The 24943-nt window shown below is 51.1% G+C and overlaps 11 protein-coding genes across 11 annotated transcripts; 5 read left to right on the top strand and 6 right to left on the bottom strand.

Annotated features, from left to right (window-relative positions):
* Positions 1-4179: 4179 nt before the first annotated feature.
* On the bottom strand, positions 4180-4596 carry VTN00DRAFT_5761 (uncharacterized protein; the record flags this gene model as incomplete). The annotated part of the gene is made up of 1 exon (XM_069432327.1): positions 4180-4596. One exon carries the CDS (start codon positions 4594-4596, stop codon positions 4180-4182), a length of 417 nt encoding a protein of 138 aa, XP_069288198.1.
* A 6-nt stretch (positions 4597-4602) lies between these two features.
* On the top strand, positions 4603-5348 carry VTN00DRAFT_5760 (uncharacterized protein; the record flags this gene model as incomplete). The annotated part of the gene is made up of 3 exons (XM_069432326.1): positions 4603-4906; positions 5044-5150; positions 5241-5348. The coding sequence occupies 3 exons, from the start codon at positions 4603-4605 to the stop codon at positions 5346-5348; spliced, it is 519 nt and encodes a 172-aa protein (XP_069288197.1).
* A 40-nt stretch (positions 5349-5388) lies between these two features.
* Positions 5389-7935, top strand: VTN00DRAFT_5759 (uncharacterized protein; the record flags this gene model as incomplete). Its single annotated transcript, XM_069432324.1, has 2 exons — positions 5389-5875; positions 6464-7935. The coding sequence occupies 2 exons, from the start codon at positions 5389-5391 to the stop codon at positions 7933-7935; spliced, it is 1959 nt and encodes a 652-aa protein (XP_069288196.1).
* Positions 7936-7938: 3 nt separating this feature from the next.
* VTN00DRAFT_5758 (uncharacterized protein) lies at positions 7939-8200 on the bottom strand (the record flags this gene model as incomplete). Its single annotated transcript, XM_069432323.1, has 2 exons — positions 7939-7947; positions 8000-8200. 2 exons carry the CDS (start codon positions 8198-8200, stop codon positions 7939-7941), a joined length of 210 nt encoding a protein of 69 aa, XP_069288195.1.
* Positions 8201-8659: 459 nt separating this feature from the next.
* On the top strand, positions 8660-9802 carry VTN00DRAFT_5757 (uncharacterized protein; the record flags this gene model as incomplete). Its single annotated transcript, XM_069432322.1, has 2 exons — positions 8660-8785; positions 8867-9802. The coding sequence occupies 2 exons, from the start codon at positions 8660-8662 to the stop codon at positions 9800-9802; spliced, it is 1062 nt and encodes a 353-aa protein (XP_069288194.1).
* A 572-nt stretch (positions 9803-10374) lies between these two features.
* VTN00DRAFT_5756 (uncharacterized protein) lies at positions 10375-11746 on the bottom strand (the record flags this gene model as incomplete). The annotated part of the gene is made up of 3 exons (XM_069432321.1): positions 10375-10599; positions 10679-11607; positions 11662-11746. The coding sequence occupies 3 exons, from the start codon at positions 11744-11746 to the stop codon at positions 10375-10377; spliced, it is 1239 nt and encodes a 412-aa protein (XP_069288193.1).
* A 3478-nt stretch (positions 11747-15224) lies between these two features.
* Positions 15225-17388, bottom strand: VTN00DRAFT_5755 (uncharacterized protein; the record flags this gene model as incomplete). The annotated part of the gene is made up of 5 exons (XM_069432320.1): positions 15225-15364; positions 15466-16219; positions 16283-16567; positions 16661-17013; positions 17100-17388. 5 exons carry the CDS (start codon positions 17386-17388, stop codon positions 15225-15227), a joined length of 1821 nt encoding a protein of 606 aa, XP_069288192.1.
* A 298-nt stretch (positions 17389-17686) lies between these two features.
* VTN00DRAFT_5754 (uncharacterized protein) lies at positions 17687-19008 on the bottom strand (the record flags this gene model as incomplete). The annotated part of the gene is made up of 2 exons (XM_069432319.1): positions 17687-18849; positions 18927-19008. The coding sequence occupies 2 exons, from the start codon at positions 19006-19008 to the stop codon at positions 17687-17689; spliced, it is 1245 nt and encodes a 414-aa protein (XP_069288191.1).
* Positions 19009-19222: 214 nt separating this feature from the next.
* On the top strand, positions 19223-19748 carry VTN00DRAFT_5753 (uncharacterized protein; the record flags this gene model as incomplete). Its single annotated transcript, XM_069432318.1, has 5 exons — positions 19223-19252; positions 19323-19394; positions 19486-19560; positions 19622-19654; positions 19722-19748. The coding sequence occupies 5 exons, from the start codon at positions 19223-19225 to the stop codon at positions 19746-19748; spliced, it is 237 nt and encodes a 78-aa protein (XP_069288190.1).
* A 67-nt stretch (positions 19749-19815) lies between these two features.
* On the top strand, positions 19816-20140 carry VTN00DRAFT_5752 (uncharacterized protein; the record flags this gene model as incomplete). The annotated part of the gene is made up of 2 exons (XM_069432317.1): positions 19816-19897; positions 19998-20140. The coding sequence occupies 2 exons, from the start codon at positions 19816-19818 to the stop codon at positions 20138-20140; spliced, it is 225 nt and encodes a 74-aa protein (XP_069288189.1).
* A 290-nt stretch (positions 20141-20430) lies between these two features.
* Positions 20431-24430, bottom strand: VTN00DRAFT_5751 (uncharacterized protein; the record flags this gene model as incomplete). Its single annotated transcript, XM_069432316.1, has 4 exons — positions 20431-20778; positions 20838-21626; positions 21678-22046; positions 22106-24430. The coding sequence occupies 4 exons, from the start codon at positions 24428-24430 to the stop codon at positions 20431-20433; spliced, it is 3831 nt and encodes a 1276-aa protein (XP_069288188.1).
* Positions 24431-24943: the final 513 nt, after the last annotated feature.

The raw sequence follows: 24943 nt of genomic DNA, 5'->3' as shown, positions 1-24943 counted from the left end.
GGTACGGATCTAAGATTATAGCATAACGCTAAACCGCTTAGAACCTTCTTTCAGACAAAAAAAAAGAATGGCAGAAGGAAGGAACAAACAAACAATAATGAATAATGAATGCATTGATCACTAATCTCTCCGTACTCCATACAGTACAGGCGATCGAAGATCTGAAACACGACACGAGGCTTGTATGATCGTATCATAGAACAAAACCCGATCCAATCAGCGTAAACATGTATATCTGATCTTTACTATATGTACTGTACTACTATAACTATAATGATAGCAATAGATACGAAACTCCGATTCGGCTTGTGCTGGTACTGCACATGGCACATACCGTGGGGGCCAAAACAGAACTTAATTAACTGACTCCACTAACTTAGGTACCTAGCTACCTAACTACTTACGGGCAGTGCCAATATTCAGGCAACCTTTACCGGCCCTTGACGCGAACCAAACGGCTCGTGGCTGGTGCATGTCATTTTTTTCAACGAGCTCGTAGACTTATCGATTTGAGAGTGACGGATGGGCTTGGCGGGGTTATTAACCGGCTAACTGGGCTAACTGGAGAAAGTATGCAGTTTGTAGCTGGGGCTGTACAGTATGAAGTACACTGTACCTATGGATGGATTTACAGTATTGACTTGGAATATGACTGGTGATGATAATTCCTTTTGGGCAATTAGCATTAGCACTTAGGTACCATGGGCAGCAACATACTGTCCAAGCTTGAAGTTGTCGATCGCGATTCTATCAACCATCATCTACTCCGTGCAGTAAGTAGTACATACCGGGTACCTGTACTGGAGACCGCGTCAAGCCGGGGTACCAGCCGTCAACTTCCCCAATCCGGCAAACCGCCGTGGTAAAAAATAGTCACAATCCACACTCTATGGCTAACTTGCTTAAGGCTCCAAGCAGGCAACCCTATCCCTACTCGTATTTCTGCAGATCACTTCCCAAAACTGGTCCTAAATCCGCCCTTTATCTTACCCTCCTTCACCCGTACATACAATTACATGGGGGCCAAAACTGAAAAAAGGAGGGGGAAAAAGGCATGCATGCATACATAAAAATAGAGTAGGGCCGACTTTTTGGCTGTTATGAATTAGGTAAGCAGGAAGGTCGTCCGAGCCGCATCGTAGGTATCGCATCGCACCGCATCTGCGTTTGCATCACTTCGCATGCCATACCATGCCACACAGTATGTACAACATGCGACATACGACATGTTGGAGTTGATCCGACCGAGTCGGCCTTGTCTCATCTCGTTTCGTCTCGGGTTGTTGCATGTGCCTTCCTTTTTTCGGCTGTTGTCTCCATGACAAGGGGTTTTGTGCTTGGCTAGTATGCAATACTTTGTATCATAGGAGATTTCCTCCGGCAGGGGGGACCCTGCTTTTTGCTCGTGTCGATGTTATGTTTTCGAGCAAGATCTGCGGCACTGGGCTGCAGGGATCTTTCGAAACCGCATGGAGAGATTCAGATCCTAATGTACAGTACAGTAGGCATGTATGTGCATATAGCTGCTAAACGGGTATTCAATTATTTCGTAAGCTGCATGAGATAAAACTCAGGGAACATCGAAACAGAGTTTACTGTAGACTGTGGGGACAGTGAGGAAAAATCCAGAAAACTCTGTAAGAGTTCTTTCTGACCGCAGCGCCCCCAGTGTTTCGAGTTCTGACTTTACTCCGCAAAAGTAGTAGCCCACGGATCTTATCCTTAGTGGATGCCAATGCGAACCGGTTCCTTAGGCACTATGCATTGAACATTGAACATTGAAACAACGGGCGACGGGCACTAGCCGCAAAAGCCAGGGTTACATGCCAATGCCATACAACGAACACGAGTAATGGACAGGCATTCAATGGTCCATTGTCTCTCGGGAAAGAACTTCAACTTGTGTATGTACTTTCCCGATGGTAGTACTAGGAGACCTGCTTAGAGACTTCACCGCTTAACAATGTGGCTCTAAATTTCTTGAACAGCGAAACTCAAGGATCGACCTGGGTACTGCATGTACTATACGTAACCCACCTGGACTGACAGATGACAGCTGTATCGTTGTGCTTTGTCTGAGGGTGTACTGTTGGCCGCTTCGGGGTCAAGTGCGATCCACAGCGGGATCTGCATGTCATATGCTCACACAATGTCACAAAATCTTGAAGGCGGGACATTTCATGAGTGTGGATTATAGCGCCTCATGGCTAGATCTATCGACACTATTGGTGTGAATCATTGATGTGATAGAAGGCGTTGTCACAGGCTCCAGCGTCATAGGCCTCCTGATCTGGCATTGCATGCGTCCGCGGAAGGTCCAGACTCCGGCGATCCGATCCGTGACGGGGCCCGCAGATCTTGGCGATAGGGCTGCGGTCAAGAGAGGAAGGGACGTCATCTCAGGGACCCAGACCGCATGGACGGAAAACACGGGACGGCCAGTCGACGAACGCTGCGTCATAGACCGTCATAGTCGGCTTCGGACATCTCCATGTCACGCTTGCGGCCATGACAAAAAGAGTTGGGACGATTGTTGACACAGCGAACGATGTGGAGTGATTAGCGAAAACGCCAACGCGGGTCTTCCGCGGTGTTCGTGCCCGCAGCCCGACACTCCGGAGGTGGGAGGGCGGTGTAAACATACGTGCTGCGCCTCGCTCGCGTCATCCGCCGCGCTAGGAAGGTCCTATCTCGCCAATGAGAGGGCATCGCGATGCGCTCCACACGACACTATTGGCCCACCGGGGTGTGGCTCAGCAGGCGGCTTTTCCAGGTGTGGCGCTAAGGCTTGCTGGCAGCAGATTCCTCACCGACCTCAAGAGAGGAGAGCCGGTTGAGAAACCGCCCAACTCGAACACCACAGGAACGACTTCTGCACCACGGTTGTTTCGATGAGCCCGGTGTCCCGGTGCATCTCTTGACTATCAGACAACGCTTGATGGTTCCACGAGGGTCAATTCGTGGTGGGGACCGTTTGTTGTCGCATCGACATCATCATTTTTTTTTCCATCAGTCATCGGGACACACAGCCTTGTTCTTGCCCGAGCCGCTACCGTACACACCCCACACCGTATTGCACACACTGCGGCATGCGTCATGTATTGTTGCGTATCAGTAATCCCTCGTATGCACTATGAAACCGTCGCGGAGACCGACTCTGAGTGATAGTTTGAGGAGAGAAAAGATAGGACGGCCATGCCAAGATGTCGGTCAGAGTCCGAGGGGATCCTCATCTTCCCATGGTTGTGCTTCCTCTCGCTTCCCTTTCTAGGAAGTAGCTAGTTACTGGGTAACTCCATGTCCACGTCGGGTGATTCGGCCTCCAGAAATCTCACTCCTGAACAGTTCTCACTTCTCCCATCCATCCTGTTTCATTTACCCCATCACGGCATCTCCGCCAGTCGTGTCCGGAGAAGGCCCTGCGCGGACGGCGCTAGCACCGGAAGGGGCCACCGGTTCGAGGGAGTTTACGAGTCATCTTCGATGCCGAAAGATCGTCGCCCAGACCCACGCATCTCCCTGGGAGGTGTGGTCGGCACCAGTCGCCAAGGCGCTGGATAAGAGATTCCGTTGGCCGAGCGGATCTCCATTGCCGGCTTGGAGGATCCGCCCGGTCTTGGACTCAACACCAATCTGAAGTTCTGAACCAAATTGATGGGACAGTTTTTACCACCGGTGATGCCCCTTGTACGGAGTATTGCAATCTAGTATTCTGGTGATCCCTGAGTAGCTCCCTGAGAGGTATGTGGACGGGGGGCGAACCAGGGCTCGACTCATCGAGGTTGTACGGAAGGCAGAGATCTGTCATGAGCAATGTTGGCAGCCTTTTCTCCGACCCTTCAGGGAATTGGTTGGCCTGGAGGGAATGCATGCACCGATAGGACATATGACTCTGGAGGAGAGATTCTTTGATCGCTCGACGTCATTACTCACAGAGGCAGAATGCCTGCTGCGTATCGACAGACTCCATCTAAGCTTAGATCGCCCACCGTCCGGATAGGGCTCGGTTACGGCGTAGCTCCGTCCCAGATGGACAGGCCGAACATCACCCAGCGCATGAATGCCTTCCGAAACACATGGCTGCACGGAAGATCCTGTTCCTGTTCCACATGGACCACAGGGTTGGTGGGACTTGAGAGGGATACGGCGCTCGTCCTGGAGGATCTCCTTTTTGCTGCCTCAGGAGAGAAGGCTGAATTTGGAGACACTCGAGCCTGGGGGACCCGGCGGGACGATGGAGGCGCAGACGGTCATGGTTCTGTCACGTAAGACGTAAAAAGACGGACGACGCAGGAACCCTCGACGGTGGTTCTCGTAGGGCCGGCGGACGACTCTAGCAGGGCAAGGGTGGGCCGGGTTCTGCGCGGCATGGGTCTGCCCGTAGCGTAGGGCAGGCTGGCGGTCTGACGGGCGAGGCTGTGGTCCAGAATAACCAGCGCCAGAAAAAGGACGTGCAGGCACCCTGATCCCTGCTGGATCCCTGCGCCGCGATCCCCCTGCCCGCCGGGGCTTCCACCCCGGTCGCGCTCTCCACCCTCCAAAGTAGTTTGGATGATGGGCAATCTGCACCTCGTAGGGCCAGCAATCACAAAACATTTAACTATGCTTTCTCGCCCCCCCCCCCCAGTCTGGCCTTCTTGCGCTCCTCACGTTTCGCCACGCCTCCTCTCCTCACCCTTTACAACATCTGCTGAAAGCAGATCCAGCCTCCTGGCGGCACCGGCCTTCCTCTACCGTACCCAACTGTCTGCTTTCCTTGTCGCCCAAGAACAAGAGGAAGAGAAGAAGCCGCAGGAGACGAAACGGTTCTGCCTATCACTGCCATCGTCCACCGTCTGGCCATCTGTTGATGTGCTTCGCTTTACCATATTGCTCCCTTGCGCCATTGGTCTCTCCTCGATCGTCAGTACGGGCGCCAGCCCTATAATTCCAAGACGTTTCCTCGTCGCCCTTGGCAATAGCTAGGGAAAACCTCCTGCCATAGATTTGCCCTCCCTTAGCGGCCTATAATACTATCCATCCATAACTTTCGCCAAGAAACAGATATACACACGGAGCGCACGTTTTCCGCCGGTTCGGCCCGCCTCCAGGTTTCACCCGCCAGAACAGTGGCATCGCGCGGAAGTCTATCTTCTGTTCTATTAACTGCGGTATGCGAACCTCTTCTAACGAGCGGGCTATCCGGCGTTCAGCGTGCTGGCCTCTCTGTTCGGATCACTGATCGTTGTGTGCCCACATAGCTTCCCAAGAACCTTAGTCTCTGCGCAGACAGTGCCCTCCCCACAAGACCCTTCAGCCCTTTCGAATCGCAAGACAGAGGGCATGCAAAGACAGAAGAAACAATCTGATTTCGTCCTATTTCCCTCTCAACCTTCCGATCACGCAGACATGCTCGCCTTCGAACCCTCCAGACACCAGCATTCCTCTTACTTTCCCCAGTTCCCAATGGACGCGACCTTCAACGACACGTTCGTATTCAACATGGAGAGCTTCACCTTCGCGCAGAACGAAGGCCCTCTGAGGGCTCCTCAGTCATACCCGGACACTCAATCGTTATTCATGGAGCCTGTCGCAGACATACACAAACCGATGGGCTTTCCTCCCTCTACTCCTCCTTTGATCACCACTTCTGAACAGCACCTGTCATCTCTGTCCAGCACGTCTGGCCCTTCGATTCCGAGCGCCTCCTCTTCCGCAATTGGGTCTCCCTACTCAGCAGCAACGCATGGACACCAGGAGAACTGGGTTGATACAAACCATGGTCTTGGACATCCAACTGAAGTGGTGAACGATATCCTCGCCAACGGTTATGTCGGTAACGCCGCAGACAACGAGCCGGTATTCGGCCAAGACAAGTTACCGGGTAATTTCGTGGGTGAGTACGACAACATTTCTTCCAGTGCGAAGTCTCAATCGGCTTTTTCTTTTTCGAATTCGCAATTTTCTGAAAACGTTTCTGTTTCTTCTTTTCCCATCACCTCTCCTGATGAGGAATGCGGAATGGCAATGGGCTTTCAGAATATGGGATCTTCGTCTCTAGAAGCACCCACGTTCAAATCGCCTGTTTCTCCAGTGTCTGTGAGAACGACATCATCAACCATGTATTCCCCTGGTTTGGCCAACAGACGACAGTCGAACCCTGACCCAGTCATCAACACTGGTATGAGGACGGCCAGGATGAGCCCCTTTCCGTTCTCTCCTAAGCGTCCGAAGTCCAGCATGTTATCTCCACAGTCCCCAAAGCGTGACCGGCATGGCCACTTTCAGAGTTCCTTTTTTAATCAGAGTAGCGGCAATTTCGTTCCGCCTCTTGAATCATCTTGTTGGTTTTTCCTTGAGATACCCCTGCACTCTATGCAGCTTTCCTCGATACCAAGTGTTCTGAAGCAAAAGAAAGACACTATCTTACTAGCACTGTGCACCAAATTGTTGGAACTTCAGCGCTGACGATGCTTTCTTGTAGACCCCTCCTTAATCCAGCCGATGCCACGTCCTCATAATTTCCCTCCGACATACCCCGAAGAAGCGCATTACCCCATTGTCTCATATGATCCACGATCTCCTATCCCCTCCCCAGCGTCCACCGTGCAAAGTTACAGTGCACGACAACCACAACCGCAGCGACATACGCCGCAAAACAATATGCCCACGTCCTCTCCTTATCAGATGCAGAATGGCTTCCAGCCGCGTCCTGCATCGCTTTTTGACCGCAGATCTTCCATCTCCTCCACCAATTCCCGCCGGTCGCAGCAGAGTCCGATTCCCAGTAATGTCGATGTCTGTGAAGAGGGCAGGGAGAAAGGACGCTGTCCTCGTCCTGAGTGTGGTCGGATCTTCAAAGATCTGAAAGCGCATATGCTTACACACCAGTCGGAGCGACCTGAAAAATGCCCCATCGTCACTTGCGAGTACCACGTCAAAGGCTTCGCTCGCAAGTATGACAAGAACAGACACACCTTAACTCACTACAAAGGGACGATGGTGTGTGGTTTCTGTCCAGGCTCGGGCTCTGCGGCAAAGAAGAGCTTCAACCGAGCGGATGTCTTCAAGCGGCATCTGACTTCAGTTCACGGAGTAGAGCAGAACCCTCCGAATTGCAGAAAGAGGAGTCCCGCCGGGTCCAGCAAAAAGGTTTCGAGCTACAGCCCCGACGCAACTGGCAAGTGCTCGACCTGCTCCGCAACCTTCAGCAATGTGCAGGACTTCTATGAGCATCTTGATGATTGTGTTCTGCGTGTTGTGCAGCAGGAGGAGCCAAGCGAGGCCATCAACCAGCAGCGACTGGCTGAAGTGGCCTCTGACGAAGAAGTGAAGAAGACCATGGAAAAGCATATGTTACTTGACACGGCTGGCACCGTTGATCGACCTGCTTATGATAATGACGATGACGATGACGACTCTAATGACTCTTCTAACAACTCTAACGGGCGTTCGGGAAAGGGGTCCTTGAAGACAACCAAATCCGGTTCCAACTCCAGCTCCCGCCCCATTCTGAGCAACACCAGCGCCGTCATCAAATCTTCCAACGCCGCCAACAAGGCCCGCCCGACCGCGTCGAGGAGGCGGAACAACCGCAACAACTACCCGCAGTCTTGGGGCTGTCCGAGTAGCAGCATGAAGACAAAGAAGCGTATTCTTTGCGTCTTCGATGGCAGACGTCGTCTGTGGAAAGATGAGATGATGCTCGACAATGAATTCGAAGTCCGTCTCAAGCTTCCCGGTGGTGCAGGAGATGGAACTAACCGCGAAGCATATGTGACTGACTTGGATGTCGAGACGTTGAAGCGGGCCGAGGGCGTGCTGGATGCGACCGAAGAGGAGAGGGGCCCTTGGATTGGAGGTCTCTCCTGTCGACTAATCGGACAACCGGAAAGGATATTGCCTGAGATACCACAGGCGCAAGAAGAGGTAAATATCGAGGGGCTGATGTCTTAGATGTCATTGTTGCTGATTTTTTTTTCCCTTCTTGTGGCCATTTTTCTGAGCGTATGACGACTACCAGAGTGTAATTGTTGATGCTTGTTGCGAATCTTTGGCATGGGTTGCTGCGTTCTAGCGATGGCTGCTTTGTATATGCCCAACGTCTCCTATATTTTCTTTGTGAGCTTTTTTTCCTTGCTTCACCTTCGGTGACTGTATACCACATACTGTCTATTTCATGATTATGTTGGATTTTCACGGGACGGGGAAAAAAGAACATTTAGGATACCATTTGAAGTACGATATGAACGGTTCACTTCTCTACTTTCAGAGTCTTCTTTCATTTTGTCGGACGCTTCATCGAGCTTAACATGTGGAACTACCTACCTGATGAGTCGTATTCAAAAGTGTGACGGAAACCGGTTGTTGGGAGTTCTATTTCGTGTTTTAACAGCTGATTCAATTCACATGAGAGCTGGAACTTTTTGAGGATTATTGATGATCAGTATATCCGCTAGATATACATCTAAAATCACGGTCAAAAAATAATTATAGATTGTCGTGTCTTGATGCGTACTGCTAGCAGATATCTTGCTCCTACGGTTAACTTGGTGGATCGGCAGCACGTCAGCGGGGCACCATCGGAAAAACAAGTCCCGCATTGTCGTACAACGTCTCGTCCTTGCAATCTCGTTTCAAATCTTGTGTCGCGTCGGAGTCTGTCCAGGGGTTTTTCAATATGGTACTGAGTCTTGCTGAAAGCCTTCCTTCTCTCGTGGCAAGGCGCTTTACAAGCGCAAAAGAATCAGGACATCTTGTGTTCTCCCAGACCCAACTGACCACCATCCACGCTTCAGGCATCCCGGTATGTATGATATCCGATCATACAATCATTAAAACATTGAATCAACTGATCGATCTAAAGCTGACCATGCGCGCGCGGTAGTACCAACTGCGCTACTGCCCAGCCCTGGCGAAGAAACAGTCAGAGGCTCCAAAACTGAATGAGCGAAAGGGTCCTAAACCAGATCCCTTCCAAGATCCCCCGCCCGACCTCACCCTAGTTGAGATTCCCAAGGACAAACCAACCCATTTCCTGGTATTGAATAAATTCCCAGTGATTCCCAATCACTTCATCCTCGCGACGAAACCGTTCAAGGAACAGACGGATATACTGGAGAGAGAGGACCTGGAGGTGACCTACGCATGTCTGAAGGCATGGAGCGAAGATGCTCCGCAGGGATACGCACTAGACTCCCAGAGGAGACTGTTCGCCTTCTTCAACTCCGGAGAATACAGCGGTGCGAGCCAGCCTCACAGACATCTGCAATTCCTGCCTGTCGAAGCCATGCGCGGATCTGAATCTGACCCTTGGACGCCGCTGATCGACCGCTTTTCTACAACCGGTGATGCAGTGACGGACTCCTCGGGATTTCAGCAGCTGCCCCAGTTGCCATTCGTGCATTTCGCCCTGCCCATCCCACCGAACGCTTCGGCGGAGACTCTCCACCAGATATACCTGTCCCTGTACAAAGCGGCAGTCACTGCGGTTAACAACGCGGCGCCGGAAAGCGCGCGGGATCATCTTCCGCTTACAACGAAGGGCCCGGCTGCTATTAGCTACAATCTCGCCATGACTGTGTCAACAATGATGATCTGCCCGCGGAGAAGCGAACATGCCCAGCTCACGATCGATCCCGCTGGGGCTCAGGATGTCGTCCAAGCTGGCCTCCTGTCGCTCAACGGGACCATATTGGCCGGTACCCTGATGGTTAAGGCGGAAGCTGAGTGGGATGAGCTTCGTAGTAAGCAGGCGAACCTGAACTTCGTGTTGGCTACGATCGCGTTTCCTCGGCAGGATGGAGCCACGCCTGTGCTATGAGATTTGCTTTATTCTCCCCGGGATCTGGCTCTTTGACGATAAATAATCTTAATACGCTCTTGCTTTTATTATTATAAGATACGGAAAACTTATATACCCCGGGAGATGAGACGATAATCTTATTATCAACAAATGGTAACAGACCTCCAGCCAGCTTGTGGGTCCCGGGCCATTCGGCTTCGATCACCATATGTCAAGAAATTAAAAAAAAAGACGGGAATATGAATGAAATGACAAAGAAATGGTATGACTTGAGAGCATGTACTTATGAGAACTGATCGAAAAGTAGAGCTGAAAAAAGGCGGTGCGTATGCTTGGTTCTTCTGAAGTACTAGGCATTAAACCAAACACCTTAATTAAACATTGGGCACTGTGTACGAAAGATCAATATTTCCAGAAGTCATCTTACACCATCATTGTTGACCCGCAAGAGCAACGGCGATGTGACATTTGGCCGAAGCAATTATCCCGGGGAAATCGGCTCTACGAGTGGTCGATTTCGGGGTGTTGTGGACTCAGAACCTCCGTCCGCAGATAAGTCGGGTGTTGGAGAATCTCTCAACCGCGTCCCATTAAACATTCTTGGCACCATATATCTCGCACCACTTCTTCTTGCATGTTGCATTTCCGAAATGATATGAACCCCCATGGTTCCAGATGTACTCCCCCACCTTCTTCCAAGAGACTTTTGACGGTCGGACATTTTCCGGAAAGGCATCCAGTGGACGCTGGGAAGATCCTGGCTTCGTCTTGGACGGTTGAGTGCACGCTCTGACGGCTTCGCGAAGGAGTTGGACCTATTTTCAGATGGCATATGTTAGCGGAATGTTTCTTTTGTCGTTCTGGGCATTGAGTGCCTCTTTTCTTTCGGCTCACATCTTTCTCCTGCCATTGTGGCTTCCTCACACGCTGCTCCTTCCTTTTCGTAAGAGTTCGGAACCTCCCCCTCAACGTGGACTCGGCCTCTTCGAACCCTCCGATCTTCTTGATGTCCTTGTATGACATCCCTCTTCGCTTGCATTGGATCAAGAAGGCATCTCTGGAGTGACTGCGTTGCGAAACTGATTTTACTCCAGTCCGTTGTCGCGCGTCTTGCACCCTGACATCAAGTTTTCGACCTGCCATCCCGACCGCGGTCTGCTCCGTGTAAGTGGATGATGGCTGGTCGAATACGCAACCATTCCTCCCGCAAGCAGCTTCATCACTTGGGAAGCCCGGCGGAGGATACGTCTGATCCATAATCGGCAGTTCTGGCTCAGAAGGGGCAAGGGAGGTATCCGGTGTGTACAAGGTGTTCGATGAAAACAATGAGTGAGGGCTATACTGATCAGTATACAGAGGTGAAAACTCAGCCTCACCACCCCGGGTTGTCAAGAGGTCTGCCATGTCGCTGTCCATCATGATCATCCGACCCTGTGATTCGCGCAAGGGACGTGGCATCTTGTCCCTGTAATCATCTTGCTCGTCACAGCTTGTCTGATCCAACGGCCACGGAAAAGTCTCTGTGTATACTGGCTCTGCGACTGGCCAGTCAAACTGTGAGACATTAGTGAAGGTGCTTGGTGTGGGAAGCCCGTGATAGTCGGAATTCAATATCGGATTGTCCCCCGGAACAATGCAAAATTGAGGTAAGATCTCCTCAGTATCGTTATCGTTTATAAAGCTCTTTTGAAATGGGGATTTGGCCTCGATACGATTTGGCAATTCTTCCCTGGGAACAAAAGTATTCGATGGTCCAAGATGCGACGGGTTGGCCATTTCATCTGGAGTAAATGTTGGAGATGGGAAATTTTTGGAAGCAATCCCTAGTTCCGTCGCCAAGGAAGAGTAGTATAAACAACAGGTAAGAGCTTTCGTACCGTACCCCTCTTCGCTAAGACCTTGTCTCATCGACATAGGATGGGGTGTTGCGGAATTGGAACGTTGGTGGTCATTATCGGACATTGTTGATCGTACTCCAGATGGCGTGAAGAAGCATGCACTTCTCTCTTGCCCGTGTTCCGTCCATCGAGCTTGATACCTTGAGGGAGGCACAGCGTATGGACGCTTTTCTGAAGGGGAAAAGACTCCATACCAGGAGCGATCATTCTGTTGCAGCATTTTTGCCTGGGACTCCTCGTCTCTGTCTGGCGTATCGCAGAAATTACTCTGCTGCTGTCTTTGTCTCCGCATCCAGTCCTGCATCCAGAAACTTCGACAGTCTCCAGTTCTCTCAGGCCCGATAGCCGACTCCGTAAGTGGACCTAAAAATTCTTTCAAGTTTGTATTGCACCGACGACCTTGATGTGTCAAGTCTGAAGATGTGGGATTGGCAGCCAGTGTCAACCACCTGTCAGACAGGTCTGCCTTTTCCCAGGAAGGTAGCATCTTTGCAGCGAGCAGCCTCTGCTGAGTGTCTCATACACTACACCGCTTTTGTCTCAATAGGCTGTACGGATGGAGCAGAAGGTGCATGCGTCGACTGTGAATGCAGTTCATGCAAGCCGTTAGACCCATCTAGGGAAACTGCAGCGTGCTAGAATTTGCATGCTGTACAGAGTTGAGTCTGAGGTTTCACTTGTTGAAGCCGCGATGAATACTCAAATGCACTGTCAAAACTTTTGTCCAGTGCCCGAGATTGCAACTAGTGTCGATAGACCAAATTGTGTTGTGGCGAGGGACACGAAAGCAGGCTACCGGGGTTAGCAGTCCTTTCAAACTATGAAATGGAAATGTCCCGTCAGCAAGATGATAAGTCACTATGCCTCGCATCGTGTTACTTGTGTTTGAGGGTTTCGTTTCATCTATTTGAACTTACAGTTTAATAATCCACGTTATCCCTCTCTCTCTCGCGAAACCTGAGAGACAAAGCTGTTTCGGTACCTCGTTATCGAAATTGGTTCTCCGTTGTCAAGTCGTGGCTTGTTCGGATATTGTCGTGAGCACTAACAAACAATGGCGAAAAGAGACGACGTTGTCGAAGATACAAAGGATTCTGGGAGTGCACCCATTGACTATTGGTGCCAGTGAGTCATTTAAAAAAAAGGTCTCAGGTTCCAATTACTGGAGAGAAACACTCGATATCTAGCAGTCTGCTCTGAGCTCAACACGGCCAATTCCTTGTGGGCTGGAGTTGAACCCCTGAGACATACACGGGATGCTATCTTCCGCAAGGTCTCATGGTAAAGGTCTTCAATTTCCGAGATAACTGACCCTGGAAAGTGCTCTGGAAAGCTTTCACTTCCGGCCGAGGTTTTCAGCCTGGAAATGACAAGTCTCATGGTGGCGGTCTTCATGCTTGTTGATGTACTCAATAGAGTCATACTTTGGCAGCAAATAACGACATAACCCAGGACTCGTCGGATAGTAGCCTTGCGGCGTAGTGACGCCTTGTTGAGAACCTCATCATTTTGGTATGGCGGCTGCTGCGTACTGGCCGGATAGGTACATATCGATCTGTTGGTCTTGCTAGGCACCTTACACCTTACGCTTCGCTGCAGGTTCTCTCAAAAACTGGGGCACCATGGATAGATCGATGTTTGATCGGAGATTTAGGGTGATTTCGCGCCACCCGCCTCCAAGTGCGAGTCCGTGGTCTTTCCACACAGCCCGATTAGAGGCCTTCCCGTTGAAGAACGCAGGCCAGCTTCTGATGAAATCCAAACCGTCCTGCCCCTTCAAACGAGAAGTTCCGTTAATTTCGCCTCTTGCGCGTGGCCACCTTGCCGAGGTATAATATTGCTCGCACCTAAAAAGGCACTTACTTCGCTTCCGGTGGCGTCTACGCAAGAAGCGCCGCCAGTTGTACCACGTACGTTCCAAACTCTGCGCTTCATCCACTTCTCTAACGGTCCCTTTCATCCCCTGCTCGTCGTCCACAGTTCTGGGCTTGTAAGATGCCTGAAGCCGAACACTCGCAGATACCTCTGTAACGTCATCACCCAGACGTGGCCTATTGTTTGCGAGAGGGGTCGACCCATGTTCCAGACTAACAGACCTGTCAGCGCCGCTGTGGCTTGCTGCATATCATCGCAGCCAACATGCTGTGGGCATGCGCCTCATGCCCTAACCCCACGATGTCCGCGCGAAACCTGCATCTCAACGCTGGAATGCGGCCGTAACATTTACCTCGGAAAGACTTGGACCTTCTAGACCTTCGTTCTCTAGCAGGGGGGGCTGCGGAGAGACTTCTCGCCACGGGAAGCTCCAGCATCATAGACTGGGTTCCATAAACCTAATCGGGTTTCTCTTATCGATGCATGTCAACAAGCTTCTTCGCTCACAGATTCAGTTGCGCTAAGCAGGTTCTCAACGTTGTCGTCCTCGCGGCTGTGGCGACTAGACCCTCGCACTGTTCTCTCCCGTGGCAGCCTTTCCGCTTCCCCGTCTCAGCTGCTAGCAAGGTGACTGTGAGGAAGCGCCGTACAGGACGACCGATATGGGACCATTTTTTCCCTCCATTCACGTCTATTAGTCTCTTTCGAGTCCCAACGATCGTTCGGGCGTCCATCTCTGAGCCCTTACCCTTTCTAGTGTTCCGGATCCATCATCCCTGCTTCTGACATCTGGACTCGGATCATCGTCCTGCAAACCTCAGTCCTGTTAACGGGAACTCGCGGTCCCCACATTTTCTTAACTTTGAACGCTTTGGTTCATGAGCCGGTACCCGGTCCTCTCTTCTCTGTGTGTTTTTCTTAATCCCAGCTTCTTTCTCCCGATCTGTACATTGCTGCGAACCACAGGCATCTCTCCGCCGCAGGCGCTTTGGATCCCGTCGGACAGACCGAGGTTCTCCTGCTTCTTTTCTTTACTTTTCCTACGATTCCTGCTGGTTGGCTTGATCGAGTTTGACTCAGCCGTCCCGTCGTCCCGTTCCGTTTTACTATCTATGCTTAATTTATAATACTTAACTTAGGAAGAAATAGACGGCATTGAATCGTGTCGTTACCTTCGAGTCTGTGAAAGTATCCTCTTCCCCTCATGGTGGCAATGCGAGGTATGGAGCAGGCGTTCTAATTATTTAGGCATTAACCAAGTTATCTATCCAGATTCGTTTCTGGGCTGATGGTGCCCCGTCTAAACTGAAAGCATAGTCTGGGAAAAGGGCGCCGATCTGGGCCTTTCTAGAACAGATGCTTGTTTGATTTCCGTCTTCCGACCCGTATACATGGCTATACACGATACACCGGCCAGTTAAACGGAGTATACGTATCTGCGTAAGTAGTGCGATGCTCTACGGTCTCAAGGGAAGAAAGGAAGAAGAGACCAAAAAGCACACGCAATTTTATTCCAATCTATCATCATAACTATAACCAAACAGACAGGACTCCCGTGAATGGCAATCATTGCACTTGCATCCGGCCTATATATGGGCTGTCCTGTAGTAATATGTATGTGCTGTACATGGACTCCACCAGTTCATGCATGCATGCCCCTGTCCAACTCATATCGAGGCAGACGCGTCTCCAACAACCAGGTCCAGCTGTGTCATGGGTTTGGATCCGCTCTCACTACCCTGTCTCTCCCCCATACGTGTCTTTTCCCATGCTGCGAGCCAGTCCAGGAATCGATCGACGAGGAGGACTACATAACAGGCACCAACATTAGTGAAATCAACTTCTCTAGAATAGAATAGAAAAAAGAAAGGGCATAAAGACAAAATAATGGAAAAGGGATGGCAAAACCTGCAAGTAAAGTCAACGTAAACGTAAACAGAATCATCGGGGACGTCATGAACGAGTACGCCAGGTCAAAGTTATCCATGAACGAGATGAAACTCGCCAGGAACACGGCCAGCACGATCCTCGTACCGACCGCCGCCCCGCGATACAGCATGCGGAGATGCCGGCGCGTCAGGAAGACGAAGATGGCGAAGAGGACCATGGCCAGCGCGGCGACGACGAAGAAGTACACGTAAACGAACCCCAGCAGCTTGACGTACATCATCAGGAGCTTGCCGCTGTCCAGCTGGCTGATGTCGTCGTCCGTGGAGGGCGTGATGCCCATGCTGGAGAACAGTGCCACCGTCACGTTGCCCATAAGGTCGTTGGCCCGGTCATGGGTGAGGGAGTAGTACGTCGAGCCTTCCACAGGGCAGAGGGGCTGGATGGACAGCGTCTCGATAATCGTGTCGATGAATCCCTTCTCTTTCAGATTCCTTCCGCCATAATCGATCTCCATGTCGACGATCGTGCTCTTGAGCAGCTTGACTGCGTAGACTGGGTCCGGACGGGGCTCTTCGCATGCGAAGACGATCGTCTCTCCCAGGTACTTTAACTTCAGGGCCACGTCCAAGGTCAGAGCGAGGATTTGAGACCCTTCGAGGAGCAGGATGAGGACCACGTGGAATGGAAAGTGCAGTTGAGCCCATATCTGCTGGCGCATCTTGCCATAATTCGCTCGCGGGGAGAGGTCGAAGTATGCTTGCCATAGGAGGTACTGTGCGAATCCAGCATGAGCTAAGCTGACATGACGATATGCAACACAATTCTTATAACTCACCACGTTAGTTGAGACACCCAAGATGTGGACAAAAGACCACTTCGTCCAACCTCCCGGACCCACGGTCTTGTTGACTATCCTGGTCACCGATATGACGCCCTCCCCGATGATAATCAACGTAAGGAGGCCCATCCGGACGTTGAGATGTGTATCTTCGAATCCGATCCCTGGCGTCCAGCTCGAGACTCCCATGATGACCAGCGTCTCGACTGCAAATAAAGCGAACCAAACCGTCCATATGAGGCTTCGAGCTGGGTTCCCGCTTTGTCCAAAGACGAAATATAACTGTCAATACAAGAAAAGTCAGAAATATCACCCCAAGGTACATACAACTACCTAACCTAATAAAATAAGACTTCAGCCCAGAACTCAACTTACCCCAGCAAACACAATACTCAAGACGAAAAGAACCACCACGATGACAGACAACCCCTTCGCCGCCGCCCTGAGCTTCTTATAGACAAACCGGATATGGATCGTATACTGTATGGCCAGCATCATCCGGCTCCCTGCCAGCAGGATCGTTAGGGCCTGAAACGCCCACACGTTCTCGTCGCTGACGTGCGTCGCGAACCGGGATCCCGCTGAGGCGAACCCGACCATGGCGGCGAGCTGCACGGCCTTGCAGAACCGTTCGAAGATCGAGTCGCGCGCGAACCGGATGTCGAAGAGCGTCACCTGGAACCAGGTGAACCAGATCACGCCGAGGAAGCCGACGTAGGCCCATAGCGCTGTGTTCAAATACAAATATTAGAGAGATGCTTGGGAAGAAATAAATCGTGGGAAACCAGGAGAGGAGGGAGGGGGGGCTGGCAACCTTCGAAATCGTTTATCTCATGCGTGGCGGTAAAGGTCGAGAGATTCGCAACCAGGAATAGATCGAAGAAGAGTTCAATGGGGGTCGCATCTGAGTGTCGGTAGAGATGCGGCGGATCTCCATCTTTCTCGTCGAGAGGAGACTCGATCCAGGGGATGAGTGATTTTCTAATAATTGTTCTGTTGTCAACACCTGAACCGCGTCGATGGGATCCACGGGGTGGAGGAGGAAGTGGAGGAGTAGTTTGCCCAATCAATGTACGAAGGAACTGACGATTTCTCTCTGACATGCGCTCTCCGACTACGTAACGGCTCGCGACTGAATGAGAGGAACGGTGGTCGGACCATAATTGAATAGAATTTATACAATTATGTATGCCTGAAACAAAAATGGGTATCATGACATTCTATAAGACATCAGAAAGCGCCTGAGAGGTCCAAAGTCTGAGAAATGATGATGCATCATTAAGAAGTCCGAAAAAGAGCCAGATCGCCATACCCCGTACATAGAATTATCACAGATCAAAAAAAGGGAAAGAGCAGCCGTGCCATGCACACTATATTCATGAGAGAAAGCAAAGAAGATACTCAGGAAGAACCTTCGTCTTCAGAGGCAGCATTCGACACTTCCATTGACGTCGTTCCGATACTCTCCAAGCCACGATGGTTCTGGACTTCATCACCAGGCAGTCCTGCCTCCGCATTGGGCGCGAGTCCTGCTTCTGCCCTCAGCCTCTCATAGTTTTCGCCAGCTTCCTTTATCAACTTTTGGATCTCTACTTCTCGAACCGCAATATCTGCTTTCTCCTTCCGCAGCTCCTCCATTCTGTTGACTAACTGTGCTTTCGACTGCTCCATCATGGCCAGCGTGGTGCGCAGACGCTCCAAACTTTTCGCCAGACCAGGGAGAGATGTAATCTTCGGAGGCGTCTTTGGTCGGGAAGGGTCAGTGTGCTCGAGACCCATCGCTGCCCGTGTCTGAGCAGCTTCGTAGGCTGCCCTGCGCTCTGCATCAGAATCGTCCTCATCGGAGGTGTTTTCAGCCTCCTCGATCAGATCCCGCATCTCCTCGCGCTGCCTCCGCTGTTGTTCTCGCTCCGCTTTCCGTCCCAGGGAGATCCTGCCATCCTCTACATATTCGTCGAAGCCCTCCGCGAAGTCTTCATCGTCTCGGACCAGTCGTGTCTCCTGCTTTTCTTTCCTGGTGGCTAGTGACCACTCATCGTCATTCTCATCATCCCCTGCATCGTCAAGGGAGATGAAATCCTGTTCCTGTCCCTGTTCCCTCGCTAATCGAGCCCTCCGGGCCTTCTTCTCTCTGATCTCAGCCTCACTGGGGATGACCGTCTGCCCGGATGGCATCTCCATGACCTCCCCGAACTTTGCGGCGACATCCACAGCTTTCCGTTCCACCTCCTCGTCCTGTGCCTGCTCAGAGCCGGTGTACTTTGGCGTCGAAGGAGTCGAATCCCGCAGTTCCTTCAAATAATCCTCACTGTAACTCGGCCGGTCTTGATCCTGTCCAACTCGGATAGGAAGGTGTTCAGACATTCTAGATGGTGTCAAGGAGCGCTGAAATGCACTTTTCTCCAGGACTCGTCTTCCCAGGCCGGGCCGTTTCGGCATGATAACGGGGCTGTCCTCGTCGCCATCTTCGGTCATCGACGTCTCACCGGGTCTGAAGGAGAGGCGCAGTTTTGACTTTTGCTTCGGCTTTGAGTTCGAAGGTCTCTTGACGACAGGTTCACTGTCTGCATTTTGTCAGTGGCCAAGCTCATTGAATTTGTTGCAGCTGTCCGACGTCATGCTTGGTGACGGGGGAACTGACCTTGTTCACTGCTGTTTTCATCTTCATCTTCTGCTTGGCCGATCTTGCGCGGCTTCCTGCGGTTTACAAAGAGGGAACTCATATTTCCGGGTTAATTGTGATTGTATTTGGGAGTAGAGAAAGATGGCGTTACGCCTCCAGTGCTGCCGATAGTATTAGAGCTCCGCGATTTTGAAGCTCCCGGAAGATCGTTTCTCCCGCCCAGCTATCCCGCCGAAACAACTCCAAGTCGCGCGACTCTTCACCACCAGCGGAGACATCACGGCGAGAAAGACCACCACAACAAGCTTGCCAAGATGCCTCAAGCTCAGCCAGAGTTGAAAAAGGTAAGTTTGCAATCGCGCTTCTGCCCGCGTTTTGAACCTGAAAGCTGACGTGTGCTTCCTTTGTCTTTAGTACATGGAAAAGCGGTTGTTCGTGCAACTGAACGGCAACCGTAAAGTCATTGGCGTGCTTCGAGGCTACGATGTACGACTCCTCTCCCTATATTTCCGATTCTGGTTACCCATGGCGGTGCCTGGATGGTGGAATAGTTATACTGACTGGCATATCCACGCAGGTCTTCATGAACATTGTCCTCGATGAGGCGGTCGAGGAGAAGACTGGCGGAGAGAAAGTGAGACTGGGCATGGTGGTAAGGACAACCATTTAAACTAGCAGAACTTTCTTATTGTTGCTAATTCACGTTATTATAGGTTATCCGCGGTAACTCGGTCGTCATGCTGGAGGTTCGTTATCCCCACGTAACTGCACGATGGCGAATGCGGGCGGTGCTAATGAAATCTACCTTTATAGGCTCTGGAGCGGATAAGCGAGAAATGAGCGCAGCATCGAACTTCGAAGACAACAATATTTGGAGATTTCTGTCGATACCTTGATTACGGGGATTATGTCTTTACATGCATTAGGGAGTTCACGGGCCGGTTATTCGAAAGAAAAACGAAAAGGAACCATCAAATACTTGTATGGATGTCAGATAAGACAATAGAGACTGAACCTACTTGCTTTGTCTTCCTTTCTCATTTGGCTGTCCAATTTCCCTCTAGTCACTAATTTCATCATAGCCAATAGCCACTTTCCTCTTGAGTTCCCCAAAGTACCTAGTCGTTGTATACAGCCAAAAATCATGCGTCCCACTAGAAAATAAAAAGATAAACCGAAATCAACTGATTGAACTGACGGTTTGGGAATCTGCCCATCGAACACGTGTTTGAAAGTAACGAGACACCCATAGAAAAAACGCTAGGGAGATATATTGAGAAAGGAAAACCCTTATAACAAAAAAGAATAAAAAACGTCAAAACCAGATGAACTCCACGCCTTTTTGAAAGTCCCCGCTTATACCCCTACCCCTACCGTTTCCACCTTGAGGAATAAACAAATAATATCAGAGGTACATAGTTACTTTCGAACCATACAGCGGGAGAAAAACAAAGACGGCCTCTTTCATGTCATGAGAAAGGTGGGAAAGAGACAGAGACAACATCAGTCGTCATCTCATCTACTACTTCTGCTGTCCTTGGCCGAATTTTAGTTTCAGCTTTAACCCACCGCCTGAGGGGGTCGATGGTGTCCCTGGTGCGCCGCCGCCGGCACCGCCTGGCGACATGGACGACGCCGGCTGAGGCGCGGCTGAGTTGAAGTTCGGCAGATGTAGTTTCGGTAATGGTCGCATCTCCTGCTGCGAATGCGAAGGTGAAGGCGCATGGTTGAGCTTCGACTGCTTGAATGTGATTCTGGGGGCGGGTGGACGCATTCCTTCTTCTTCGCGCTTGCGCTTCGCGGAGACGGCGTCCTTTGAGGGTGTGAGGGTTGTTCGGATGCGGTTCGATCTGTAGAAACGCATTTGTCCCTGTGGAAGGATGTTAGTTATTGATAGAGATGAATAATATGACCAAGTAGGATGCTAACCTTGCCAAGGTGCTCCACCTTCCAGTAACGCGGGTATTTCAGCCGGACCATGACTGAGTAGACAGGGTCATATAGAACCTTGCACAGGTCAAGGAAGTCGGACATCTCCAAGACCCCGATACACGGGGAATTGCACGCCGCCCAGAGAGATTCCTTCAGGGTTGGGTTGGCAGAGAGCTCCTTCTTGAGACCATCGATCGCTCCCGTTACTGTTTGTCTGCGGGCCAGGTCCTCCTGACGCACTTGGGTCGTTGACTCTTGCTCGATAATCAAGCCATCGTGCTGTGGAGGTGGGTCACTTCTCTGTCCATCACCAAAAGCGACCGGCGCAAGCGCCCTTCCAAACAGACGATGAAGCTGGAGTCGGAGCCACGGCGAAGGATCGGCGGACATCGTGTAGATGAACCACCTTATGAGTTCGGGACTTCGAAACATGTCCAGTTCGACAAGGCAGTCGAAGGCCTCCAAACGGAGCATGTCAAAGGTCCCAGCCCGAGTGTATTGCAGAAAGTGCATTATGTCGAGATCCAACATCTTGGCTTTCACAAACCGCAGATGGCAGCGCAGAGCCGTTCGAGAGTAGATGTTCTGATATGAACTGGACCATTCGTCCATTCTCCTGTATCTATCGATTTCGGCAATGGCGTCCTTGTCAAGTTGCTCCTCGGCTTGTTTCTCAAGCTCCCGCTCCATGTCGAACTCCATCTCATTGGTGCGAGATTCAACCTTTCCAAGGAGAGCATTACATAGTGATCGCATCAGAGTAGCGATGTAGAAGTTATCCGAATACTGCCCGTTACATCAGTAACGATCTGAATGAAAACCGTGGGTATTGTTTACCTCATTATTCGAATTGTCATTAAACTTCAACTTGTCATAGAGGAACCGCTTTACCCTCATAGGAGTCTTACCGCTGTTATCCCGCACCTGCGAGATAGCTTCCGGAATGACCTGCTGGAGTATGTAAGACGCCCGATCGGAGAAATCATTCGATCGTGTCATAGGCGATCCCGGTAGGCAGAACAGCTCCTGGAACGCCCTTTCTAGGTGATACAATCCCAGCCAATTAATTTCTTCCTTAGCATGTTTCACTAGAGCCCTTGCAGCCGCTGTACGGATACCGTGAAAATATCTTCGATCCATCAGCGTTCGGACAAATATGGTCGAAATCAGCGGATGCTCCCGTTGCGCGGCCATGTATTGTAGCGACTAGATACGTCAGTAAAGTCAAATTAGTGAAAGGCAAGTATAATAATGCATCAACTGACCTCCAGTTGGGCAACCACATCTCTATCTTGCTGCAGTTGTGAAAGATACATATACCCAGGCATGACAAGAGAGAGCTTGCAGATCCACTCGAAATCTGCGTCCATGCGGATCCACTCATAGGATTCTTGACCCATACGTTCCTCGTCCTCTTTGCTCCAGTCCACAAGTTTCCAATCCTGAACCTCCTCTTCCGTTTGTAACACATCACCAAGGCAGTAGAGCAGAACATCATCCTGCGTTTCTGCGTTGGGATCTGCTCCTGCAGCGGCAGCCGCACGTTCCTTTTGTCGCTTGTTCCGCTTGAGCCGCTTATATTTTGTGTTGTAGGGGATGTCGAACTTTGTGACACCTTCCTTGATCTCAACAATGTGTTCGTAAGGAGTCCCGTCAGCTTCGTGGATTCTGATCGTCATCGACCCAGTAAATACCGGCTGGATTGAACCACAGTATACTTCTCTGATCTCTTCCTTGACGTCCCGCAAGAACGTGGACTTCTCCAGATCCCGCTGGGTTGGTTGGTCGGATTGGACCTGCTTGATCATCATTTCAACAACCAGTTTCTTCTTGTTGAATCTCTGCGTAGCCTGAAAACGAGGGCACCCGGCACCGAAGACCCACTGCTGGAAAAAGGTGTCAAGTTTCGCGTGGCCAAGGCGCTCGCAGGTCTTTTGAAAGAGAGCAGTGGTCACAGCTCCATTCGGGATATCTCCCATCCGAGCGTTCAAAAATATCCGGGAAATTATTCGAGACACTGTGGCTTTTCCACTTGCCTTTGTGAGTCTCCGCTCAAGAATAAAGAGAACCAGTGGAGCCTTCAGAGCTATGAACTCCATCTCAGAAGGATCAAGCTTCAAAATGTTACCCATATCGTAGATCGATGGACGCTCGTAGTCGAGATCGCAAACTTTGTCCGACATCAGCTTTAGGCGATATCGATACTCATTGTTTCCGCACAGCTTCCTCATAAAGGTGTCTGTGATATAGTATGCTACACCGACGATCACCCAGGTATCTGTTGGCTCCTTCGGGATAATGTTGACACCAATCCACTGGGACGCCAAGGCGTGAACCAGAGTCCTCGTGGACTCGTACATAGGATCTATTATATCCTCAGGGAAGAGCAAGTGATTGCTGCAGATGGACAACGATGCCGTCGGTATTGTCTCATGGGCAATGTCATCAACGAAACAGATTTTGTAGCTGGAAAACGGATACGAGCCGTAGCTCAGAGAGAAGAAATCAATTGCTTTAGCCATCGGAAAGCATGTATTTCGCACCTCATCCGCCCTTCCAGGAAGACAGAATGCATGCACTGGGACAGCGTTCTGCCCAAGCTGGTCATCCTGGTCACTCTCACGAAACTCGGAGAGATTGACGTACTCAAAAGGACCAACAGCGAAACCGATCTGCTGAGCAGAGAGTTGGGATGTACACGTGAACGAAACCGTCTTCTTGCTTGGATCTTTCGGATCCACAATCTCATCTGTCATGTCGCCGGAGCAGGCCACGACCATGTCCAAGGTCTCGTCGTCGGGAGCTATGTAAGCGGTCCTTACGTTGTTCACTTTGCTTTCACCCTGAATTCCAGCGTTAGGGAGCTCTCGGACTTTGCGATTGAACAAATCACCGAGGGAACATGGACATTTAATCGAGATGTCCCAGGTGCAACGAGAGGATGGGTCATCAACACAAGGGAACAGAGAGCATCCAGCGCCCAATCCGACTGAGTTTGTCGTGTAGACATGAGGATATCGTCTATCTCCATTTTCCACCCCGACGAACTGCAGCCCATCCCGTATATTGTCGACCGTGAACTCAGCGTACACTGTCAACGCCGTGAACCGCGGAAGGGACGTCTCCGCTGTTCTAGAGCTCAGGACACCATCAGCATCTTCGCCTGCCGCACTGGCACGCAGGGCCATCTGGTTCTGAGCCTCGATGGAGAACGGATCAAGCTCCTCTATCCGAACACTCTTCGGGATCATCACAACCAATTCGGGATCCGGTTGGTGTTTCAATAGAGGGTCGATCTTGCTAGACAGCCGCTGGTGGTAATGAGCACCATACAGGTGAAGAGACTCGTAAGGGTCCACATATTTCGTCGTCGAGGCCTTTCCACCAACACTCAAGCGCTTGAGCTCTCCTTGGCGGAAGTTCAAACGGATGAGCCTTATATCCTTGTAATGAGGATGAATCGTGATCTCCGTCTTGCCCTTCAGGCTCCGGTTTGTGAAGTCTATCTCCAACTCGAGCTTCTGGTGCGCGACGGTATATCCCGGTCCGGGCCAGACAGGGCCGCCCGGCGTTTCGACAACGCCTGGCATTGCGAAGGACGTTCAGTGGAAGCCTGCGCTATGAGCGCTGGGTGTGGCATGCACCTGCATATCCGAGCTGACAGCGACTTTGACCTGTTCCCCACACAGCGCCGCAGGAAGGAAATAGATTGGAAGGTCGGAGCGCTTGACAGAGGCAATAGTGATGACTTGATCGGCGGGGAGAGGCGGAGGTGACAATGAAGCTAAGGACCTAGGTTAGGAGCTTCTCACGGAGGAACACAAGCAGCTGGCAGCAGGCGCCTCATATGCGATCGCAGCAGAGAGGCTGTTCAAAGTGGATAAAGGGGGTATTCCTGTGTACTCACGAATTTGCACGCCGAGTGACGGTCAGGCCGTCTGCCAGAGCTGGCGGATGTCACTGCAGCAAAGCGTGAAGCGGAGCCCGCGCACGCGGCCGTGGAGCCGCCGCGGCCCACGTGATTGAGACCCCGACTACTCCTCAAGAACTCCGGAACTTCCTCGTCACCTCTCCTTTTCTTTTCTATTCCGTTCGCTGTATGC

This window comes from Thermoascus crustaceus (assembly GCF_041956765.1).
Source record: "Thermoascus crustaceus strain CBS 181.67 unplaced genomic scaffold VTN00scaffold_3, whole genome shotgun sequence".
NCBI lineage: Eukaryota > Fungi > Ascomycota > Eurotiomycetes > Eurotiales > Thermoascaceae > Thermoascus > Thermoascus crustaceus.
This window is presented reverse-complemented; position numbering and strand designations above follow the sequence as displayed.